General features: G+C 38.4%; 1 protein-coding gene across 1 annotated transcript; it reads right to left on the bottom strand.

The window, feature by feature from the left end:
- Positions 1-882: 882 nt before the first annotated feature.
- LOC114721884 (synapse-associated protein of 47 kDa) lies at positions 883-4996 on the bottom strand. The gene is made up of 6 exons (XM_028907778.1): positions 4556-4996; positions 4227-4327; positions 3227-3324; positions 2274-2554; positions 1867-1919; positions 883-1247 (listed from the first exon to the last, which is right to left on the bottom strand). The coding sequence occupies exons 1-6, from the start codon at positions 4911-4913 to the stop codon at positions 1224-1226; spliced, it is 915 nt and encodes a 304-aa protein (XP_028763611.1). The 5' UTR covers positions 4914-4996; the 3' UTR covers positions 883-1223.
- Positions 4997-9962: the final 4966 nt, after the last annotated feature.

Raw genomic sequence — 9962 nt, 5'->3', positions numbered from 1 at the left:
ATTTGTAATTAAAAAATTTTTAAGTGTCTAATACTTTTAAGTAAAACCCTTCCCCCATAAAATTACACAATAACCAAAAAAAAAACAGAGAATGTATATGAAAAAGCCTCGTACGCCGCATATGAGAGATTTCGTGGAAATGTCAAGGACAAAAGCATCATTGCATCCGCAACGCAGCGCAAAGGAGGGCCCAGAGTAAATGATTTTGTCAGCATTGTTATTTCAGTGTCTCTGCGAAATCACACCTTATCCCCCTCAATCAAGCAAAACCCCACAGTTGATTACCAACATAAAATTCGGAGGCTAAGAAAATATCTTTTTGCCACCTTTTTTTGCGTGAACGATGAAAATATCTCTACTTGGAAAAAGAACAAGATTCGCATATTTGATACTACTCTTCGTTTGTCCCATCAATGTTTTTTTTTTGGGAGAATTACATTCAAGTCCCACATAAGAGAAATAATCACTATAAAATCTCAAGTAACAACCTGAGCAGCCTAAAATAACAAGTCCTACAGTGAGAATGACAACCTCTGGGACTTGTTTTTTAATTACTTGGGACCTCACTGTAATTCTTCCTTTTTTTTTCCTGGGTTAGACCAACAAATACTAACAGTTTAAAATTACAAACAAAATCAAACTCAACTCCGAAAAATTTCACAGCACCGGATTATAAGCCATTATCTCCCTCCCATCAAGTTAGTTTTTGAAAACAAATATTACCTTCGGAATTACAGATCTTATATTTAAGATAGGAGGTAGTAATATTTTTCTATTCACCTTGTCTCCACTTGCAATGACAAATTTTGATGAAATGCACATTACACAGATTGAGTAACCCCTGGATTTTACTTCCTTTCATATTCGGCGACACTGGGCAAATAATGCTCGCTTCTAACATTCACCCATTCCATCCAAAGAATAATTCCGGAGAAAGATAGCCTATTCGGCAATATGTTTCCTTCTTGTGTTGAGAGAAAATATATAGAAGCTATTTAACATAATTAAACACTAAACTAAATAACCAAGTATTATTTACAACAACAGTCCCAATAACCTTCTGTTCTGCCCTGAAACTTCTAACACCACAGAATAAAGGGACAAAACTGGCCTTCCAAGAACATATGTTGATATCATGACATTAACCGACGCACCAGTTTATCATGAACATGCTCCGGTATGATACACCCAAATTTACGAAGCCAGCTATTCTCTATCAACATCTATGATTCCCCTTTCTCATCATCCTGTGGAATCAAGCACGTTTAAACACAAAATTAGTACACCATGAAATGCAAGCCAATTTGCCACCTCGGCTAGTTCAAGTGGTAAGGATGAGGCGGGGGTATAATGTCTAGAGTTCAAACCTTCAAATCTATAATTTTTTTTTTAAAAAAAAAAATCTATGGACCAAAATAAAGTTAAAACTCAATAGATCGATGTCATAAATGTATTGTGATAGTATAAATTCTTTTTCTCTGAGCGGAAGATGTTTGGACTTGGTATAACACGTTTTAACTGCTAAGGTCTCTCATTCTTCCCCTACTTTAGTTGGAAAGCACCTCTTATTTTCAACTTGGCTTTCACTTCTTTCAGTTTCTTTTGATAGAATCAAACGGAGTAAAATAAACTGCAGCAATGCATGGAATTTAACCCTGTAATTTAGTATTGTAGCAGCTTGATTTCAGGAAGATGAAAGACAAATTAGTGACCAAGTACTTAGATAATATGTTGCTCACATGACACTAAAAATAATGCAGACATGGTACCTGGTGAAAGGCAGGGAAAAGTTGGGAGATTATGTATATATTTGTTTGAAAAGAAGGAGATTCAATCTGGAACCATAATAAATCATATCACACTTACCGAGGTATCCACCAGTTTATCCAAATCATCATCGAAGTCCCCATTACCATCATCTGAAAGACAAAAGAGATTGTTGGCTTACATTATTTCAAATATACAAAAAACTGATGCGAAGCAGGGAAGGAAAGGCATCATAAACTAATTGGAGTTTAAATTCATCCATGAACCATTCGCATAATATGTTTATTTAGACTCCACAGAAGATTCCCATACAATTACACTAAATGTTTATATCACTAAACGCCCCAGCCTGTTCGAAATAACAGCATTTGAGGCTCAACCCACATTTGCTTGCATTGTTAATTCGAGGCCTCAAAAATTGGGTGAACACCCGAGAGTGTTTTTGTTTTCTTTTTCCCCCCTGAAAATGAAAAATACTTCAATCATCTTAATTAATTTGGCTGTACCTGGGTCATCATCGATTTCCCCCACATCTCCCAGAAGAAACTCGTCTAAATCTTGCTCAGCTGATGAAGTTCTGCTCTCCTTTTTAACTTCCAGCTCTTCCTGAAGGGAGGTCCGTCCAGCTTCTGGTGGTTCAATCACTTTCTCAATTTTTACTTGCTCTTCTGGGGGTTTGATTGCTTCCCTATCTTTTACTTCTTTTTCTCGTGGCTCAATTGCTTCCCTATCTTCCGCTTGCTCAGATGATTCTAGCTTAGCATCCTCCATGTACCTCTTCTCATAGCTATGGGGAATTATAAGAAAAGAAGGTTACGTTTAACACAAACATGCATCCATGCCCTAACTAGGCAGATAAAAGTGCAGCAGAGTGAAGGGTATTCTAGAAAATCCTCCATATAAAGCATGTAGGACTAGAGCTTTAGGGATCTTTATTTTTCGACTTATGTAAATGGACAGAACAACATTGTGTCTTTTAGAAGAGTCAACCAAGATATCAGGATAATAGCAGTCAGAAGTCAATGCCGGATCCCTGCTAATGATCCAAATTAAATTTTGAAAATACAAAAGCACAAATTACCTGGGATTTCGTCCCAGAATTCGAGAGGACAAAATAATTTGATACATCAAGAGCAAGCCTTTCCTATCTCGTTATAAATTTACGCAATGTGATAGCCTAGAAGTCTACATCAACATTCCTAAATTTAACCAACAAGTAGTAATTCACACACACACACACACACACATTGTTTTTTACAATCTACAAAGATCAATTGGTCCTGCATCAAACTTGACCTGTGACAATCATCAGAGGCTAAGTCTAAACTCAGAAGCAATAAAAATGTCAAATGTAAAACGCAGACTCTTAAGATACAGAAGACTTCTTCCAGTGCAAAGTCTAAACTTTGAATTGAAGAAGTTAAATGCAAAATATAAAATATTAATGATCACTACTTACGGGGAAATATGGCTGTTCATAAGTATAAAATATATTCTCCAAAACTTCCTCTCTTTCATGACACGTGGGCACAGCTCATACCTTAACTTTGAAATCTCCTGCAACAAAGCATTAAAAAAGTAGTGAGGATGCAAAATGCCTCATTCTTATAATTAAAAGAAAAATGCATTTGGTATATTAGACAAAATGACTTGTAATGCGGTACCAGCTACAGCTTATAAACTAGTTGACAGATCATATTATATCTTCATGCTGGATTAGCATAATGGTAAGCTGTGTCATTGAGACGTAGATTTGCTCCAAATAGAAACTAAGGAAGCATATTAACAAAAACGTTTCATAGTGATCATGATAGCTTGTGTTTACAATAATTGGATACAACAACTGTCATCTTGCAGCAGTTTAAAGCTCTTAGCTCTCGCTTACCTAAACCACAGATATCATCTCTAATTTACTAGGCATCCTAGTTAATTAAGACAATTCTCCTATAATTTGTAATTCCCATAGAAGTTAATAACCGTTGAGCTTATCCTTATCTGAGATAAGAATACATCAATTTTTCTCCATTAAAGGTAACGGTATGATTGTGAACGATATCCCATGTCTATCTGAATCCTTACCAGTTGAACCATGGTTGGGAGCAAAGAGGACTAAGTAAAGATATCATCCTTCTTAAAACCCAGTGGGCCAATCCTAACCCTCATATCTGCAGCAGACACCCACCGTACACTCCAACAAAGTTGTACAAATCAAACAAAAGAAATGACAGCTTATGTTGGTCCTTCAAGGTGATTGAAAGCACAGAAAAACCATATGGTGAATGAAAGTTGATTTCACTCATGGCCTTGCATTATTATAAGAATTTTCCATATTTTTGAGACCGCTTATTGATCAGATTCAAGTGAGCCAACGATTAACAGGGTAATCATTTAGGTTACAGAGTAACCATATGCTTTGGTCTCCTTAATATCAGAAGTTCTTCTACAAAGAGTAATGCTACCTTGACAGTAGATAGAACAAGATTGGCATGTTTTTCCTGCCACTCAGTAAGATCCTTCCTAACATTAGAAACCGCAGGAACATCAGAAAGGTACGTGTCATCTGCCAATAGGAGCCAGGAGTCAGATAAATTTGGTCAAATGAGGAACGAAAAAGGAACAGGGAAAAAAGGTAGCGGCATCAATTTGTTCAATCAAAAAGAGGCCGACGTTCCTCACTAAGATTAAGATTTCTAATACTCGACCTTTGGATGTTCAAAATTATGCAAATATCAAAAGAAGAGTGATTACAATCCACAGTAGCCAAAACAACTAGTTGTCAGTTGAATACCTTCGAGAGGGAAATCTCGAAACGTGCTTGGAGTGATCCCTTTCACGAACTCCCTCAGTTCTTCGGTGATACCGAACCTCTCCAGCTCCTTCTCTTGAGTGCAACTGACTTCATAGGATTCCGCCAGCCCGCCGCCAGGAGGATGAATCCCCTGGGCCAAGTGTTTGAAGTGGTCGGCTCGCTTCAAGGCTTCAATTCGAATTTGATCGGCTCGCTTGGAAGCTTCAGAGACAATTTCCTTGGAGCGCTTGGTGGTCTCGACGACAATATGCGAGAATGTGGAAGTGCCGAAGGAGAGGTCCTGCGATCGCTTGGCGGCTTCCTCAGCTAAGCTTCGAGCTTTGTTCCAGAAGTCCATGCCTTGTGAGCTAACCAGAAGCCTTTCAGTTCTTCGTCTTTCTCGGGTTGCTTGCCGTTGACATACGGGAAGTGGACGAACGCCGGCAGCAATTACCGACCAAAATTATCCACACACGTGGCGGGGGCTTGACTTGTTCCGGGGCTGATTTAAGGGGCAAATTCCCCCATTATCTCGGTCATTTCACACCCCTCCCTACTTGCAGGGCAAATTATTTCATCTCAGTTAAATTTGTTAATTGTTATAGCCTAGTAGTTACGGAAGAAGTCAAAAACAAAATAAAAAATAAAAATCAAATCAATTTTTATTGATCTTTAACTTTGTGATTTATCAAAATATCATCCAATTGAATTTAAGACGTTTACTTCTTTTTTTTTAATGCTATCTAAGTGTTTTTTCTTTTGGCCAAAAGAGCCAATTTTATTAATATCAAAAAATTAATATAAGATATTTTTACAACAACCAGATATAAGATTGAAAAAAATTCAAAAAATTTGCATATTATAAACTAAAGTTTATGATATTTGCATTCTGGCCTCTCAACAAATTATAAATGTTACTTCGGTCCTAAAAATGCAGGCACGCATTTCCGGCAGCATCACATCAAAGTGTGAGATACAATAATCATAAGTCCGGCTCAATTTCATAACAGATTACGTGATGAATCCTGCACTCATGTATGCACGTCCAAAATCCAAATAGACAGAAATGGAAAAGAAATCAACTCAATTGACGTACGTGAGTGCTATGGTCCAGATGGGAACACAAGGTCGTGCCGGAAATGAATTAATAGCACACCCTCCATATATACCCTAAAATAGATAAGCATTCAATAAGACTTTTTTTTTTTTTTGGGTATCAGATGAAGTACGCCTATGCTTCATCTGTCTTGTTCATTCATATCTAAGGGATTAATTTTATCTATAAATCCCAAGACCCGCCAAAGCATTCCAGTTTCGTGTTAATGGGCTTTGCCCCCCTGCTCATCCGTCTCAATCATTGACTTTTGTGGCTACTACGTTCCAACTTTCCGTGTCAGCTTATTATCCATCCATTCAACTTCTTCAATCCTTACCTTCGCCAGCTCTAAGTTAACGATTTCGAATCCTAGGTTGGTACACGCGCATGTTGTGCAAAGTTAGGTTGTTTTGAAATAGAGCGAAAATATCATGTAACAAGTTTGTATATGTATAGATTACAAATAAAGGGAGATGATGTCGGGGGAAGGTGAGCTGTACGTACAAATTAAAAGGAGAGTGAGTAGGGAAATGGTGGTTGAAGAATGCGATCACCATAATAGGGAGCATGTGGTAGGCCCTTCCCACAATTGAATTCGGGGTTTTACGGAGTAGTGTTGATGATGAGGATTCATAAGTAGCTGGGAAGGCAATGCCCAATGAATTAGAGGCTGTGCGTGCATGTGCATGTGCACAGTGCACCCATCCATCCATTCATGCTCGTGCCTGCATTTAACGACCTCGTCTGAGCTGCTTCCACCTCTTCCTGCATCCAATTTCCAACTTCCTACACTGCTACAGTGCTGGTAACATTCGGCGCTTATCATTGGTTCTAAGGTAACATCCCAACACACCATTAGGCATTCAAATTTGACCCATAAAGACTCACACTGACTTTCACAATGCTGCAAACGCAAGGCGTTGAACTTGAAGCTCACGAATCATGAATAGCAATGTATATATGTGTGTGTGTTTGTGTGTATACACAGAGAGAATATGAGGCCAGGGGCTTGAGATTCAAGAAATTATTAAAATCAACCCTATAATGATTGAAATCTCCAATAACCCACCGGCCGGCAAATCTCATTGTTATTTTGCCCCGCCAATGGACCTCACTCTATTTGGTGTAGCTGTTGAATAGCTAGGATGCAAAAGGACTGGCTATTATTCGTAGGATTTGCATGGTTTTAATTAATCTTAATTCTTATAATTTAAACCTTTTTTTTTTTACTATTTATATCAGGTTTTTTTTCCCCAAATAATAAGTGATATAAACCAACTTTAGACAAATGAAGTTGCACGACTGTAAGTGGATGGAATGGAAGGTGGCCAACAAACCCTTGAACAGGATCATCTCTCTGCGCGTTCCTCCATGGCTACCTACATGTACACGTGGCCTTGATTGTGATCCATTTGCGTCTTCTTCTTTTTCCGCCTTCCCAGGCTGCCTGGGTACTATTCTCTATCTTTATTGTGATTTTTTGGAGTATCTTTCTCTCAACTACAGTAGAGTAATTAATGAGAATTTTGACTGGTTAAGATGATCATTAAAAAACACGGAGAAGACGGCGGCAGAGAGCTAAATGGAGAGGGGGAAACAAAACAAGGACGGGTGGCCCATTGTGATTGATTGGCGAAAGCTCCAAATTTGACCTGTATTGCAAGTACTAGGGTTTCGGGCACCACCAGGCCCACCTATGCATGACCCCTTCCAAACCCACAGGCCCTTAACTCCCCTCCTAGTTTCCCTCATTTACTTCCCTCCTGGGGACAAAGGGTTAAAAAAACTCACCCAAGCTCTCTACTCGTGACACGTCGATGCGATATTTAACAACTTTATCAATCATAAATGAGATGGGATATTTTGCTCCTTTTTTTTTTTGTGTGCAAAACGTGGGATGGATGCGGGGGCAATGGGGAAGCAGTAGGGGGGAGAGGGAGGTGGTGGCCAGCGGAGGCATGATGGCGGGGCCCAGGGGCTACTGGTGGTTGCTCTTACTCTTAGGATGGAGGCGGTGATGGTGACGCCCACCAGAGGGTACCAACAGAAGTACGCTTGCCCCACCCACTTAACTTTATGCCCCAGAAACCATGGTTGGGATATTGTGCAATCTCGGGGATTATGTCCACCCTCCAAATCGTTTTCCCAGGCACGATGCAGCTGATGATAATAAACGAGGGTATGGTATGGATGTGAGCTGGGGATAGATTGAGAATATAATGGAGATGAGAGATGTGTCCCAGGAGCACGTGAAGATGTTTGCATCCATTGATCAAGCTATCAGCATCGGTGCTCTCCTAAATTGTGTTTGGCATCACCGATAGGCCTTAATGTGGCACGCATGCAGCATTATATTATTCATTCTTCCCATGCATGGGTTTGTGACACTGATGATTTAGTGGTACAAATGAGATTAGATTCTTGCTCTCCTGTACGTTCGAATGAATTTTTATGACTATCCTTGTCTGAGTCTGAAGGGCTACAACACTGAATCCGCAGAGGTCCCAAATCAACTCAGCGGCAGTCACGTTGGAGCCAGTCTTAGAGGCTTTGTCACCATCTAATCAACTCTCACGACTTCATTTTTATCTTATTTAAGAGGTTGAGTGGTATAATGGTTAGGAGTGGGAAAACCTTGAGCCTAAAATCAACCAACTGCTTCGTCTCTCCTACGTCCTCGCTACTCACTGGGCCGAAAAAGAAAACTCCATGCTTGGTCATGTAAAGGTCGCGATTCTTGGTATGTTCATGGGAACGTTAGTCACAGGTCGATATGATTGGTCAAATTAAAGATTAAAAAAAAAAAATCTGTGGTTGAGAAAATTGTGGAATTTCATAAACAAGAGATCCAGCAGACAAAATCTATGCGTTTCTCTCACTGCCGGGTCAGCTGGACAGTGACTTTCGCTCCATGCAACATGCATCCTCGCCGTCGGTCGTGGATTAGCACACACTGCCGTAAACATTTGCACAAATTAAATTTAAGTATGAATTGTACTACCTCCGGTTCTTAATATAAGACCTTATTTGACTTTTATTTTAGTTCTAAATATAATACCTCAATCTATATTGTTTCTCATATTTATGTATTTTTTCCAAGGTAGTCTTTCTAATAATAGCAGTTATAACCAATATACTTGATTAGTAAGGATATTCTAAGCAAGATAACACAAATTTATTACAAATAACTAAGTTAACTTATTTCTTTAATATCTTCAAATTAGTTAACTAGTTCTTATAATTATGACTTGAGGTAGCATTATTTCTAATATATTTTAGTGGGCATTGTTCTATACTTCTTCATGGGGTCTAAAATTTGATATGGCACGCTCATTCATATGTATGATTGAGTTGTATATCTTCTCTGTGCGCTGATTTGTTATTCATGAGTTATATGTGTGTGTGAATACTAGCCTGTCTGGTGTGAGATTTGTTTCTCATCGTTATTATGAGTCGGTCAAATATAGTTTTTGACTTTTTATAAAGCAAAGTGTAGTTCATGTGGCCAATTATTGTCCTTTTTTTTTTTTTGGACCGGAGGCCAATTATTGTCCTTAAACTCTGAAAGTTGTGAGCTGAGTCAACTTGAGTACAAAGTTTTGTAATTTTCTCATTAATGAATCAATTATTTCTGAAATTGCACGTGATCAATCAATTTAAATCAAAATTCCTTCCATTACTACACACATCTACATAAACAACATAACACTGACAAACATGTACTACTTATAACACTTAAACATAAAAATTTATTTAATTTTAAATATAAAATTTTAATTTATTTTATCTCTCATATTTATCTATTTTTTTCAAATTATTTTTATATTAGTTGTATATGTTAAATGCTTCATTAAATAACATTTAATTAGTAAGAGTATTTTAAAAAAAATAATATCTATTATTATAAACAATTAATTTAACTAATTTTGGAAAAGATAAGCAGGACCTAAGAAACTAGAGGTTGATGGTGCATTCTGGGCACGGACGGGCAAAGTGGCGTGTGGTGGCATCACCAAGCGAGTTAATGTAGGAATCTGTGAAGGCTTCATGCTAAAGTTGGACCATGGAGACCATGTTACGGCTGAAATCTGGGCATGCTTGATGGGAATGAAACATGCCTGGGACTTGGGATTTCGGAAAGTAGTCTTGCGCTGTGATTCTTCTGAGGTTATTGAGACATTCCTTAAAGGAGACAACATCCTGCATGAGGACTGGCAAAGCATCCGGGAGGTCCAAGAAATGATGAAATGGAACTGGGAATGTAGCTTCCAAGTAATAAGCAGAACTGAGAATACAAAAGCGGATACTCTC

The sequence above is a fragment of the Neltuma alba genome, unplaced genomic scaffold (assembly GCF_004799145.2).
Source record: "Neltuma alba isolate B1F8T4 unplaced genomic scaffold, ASM479914v2 tig00012074_pilon, whole genome shotgun sequence".
Classification (NCBI taxonomy): Eukaryota; Viridiplantae; Streptophyta; class Magnoliopsida; order Fabales; family Fabaceae; genus Neltuma; species Neltuma alba.
The sequence above is the reverse complement of the archived record's forward strand: the minus strand, read 5'-3'. Positions and strand labels throughout refer to the sequence as shown.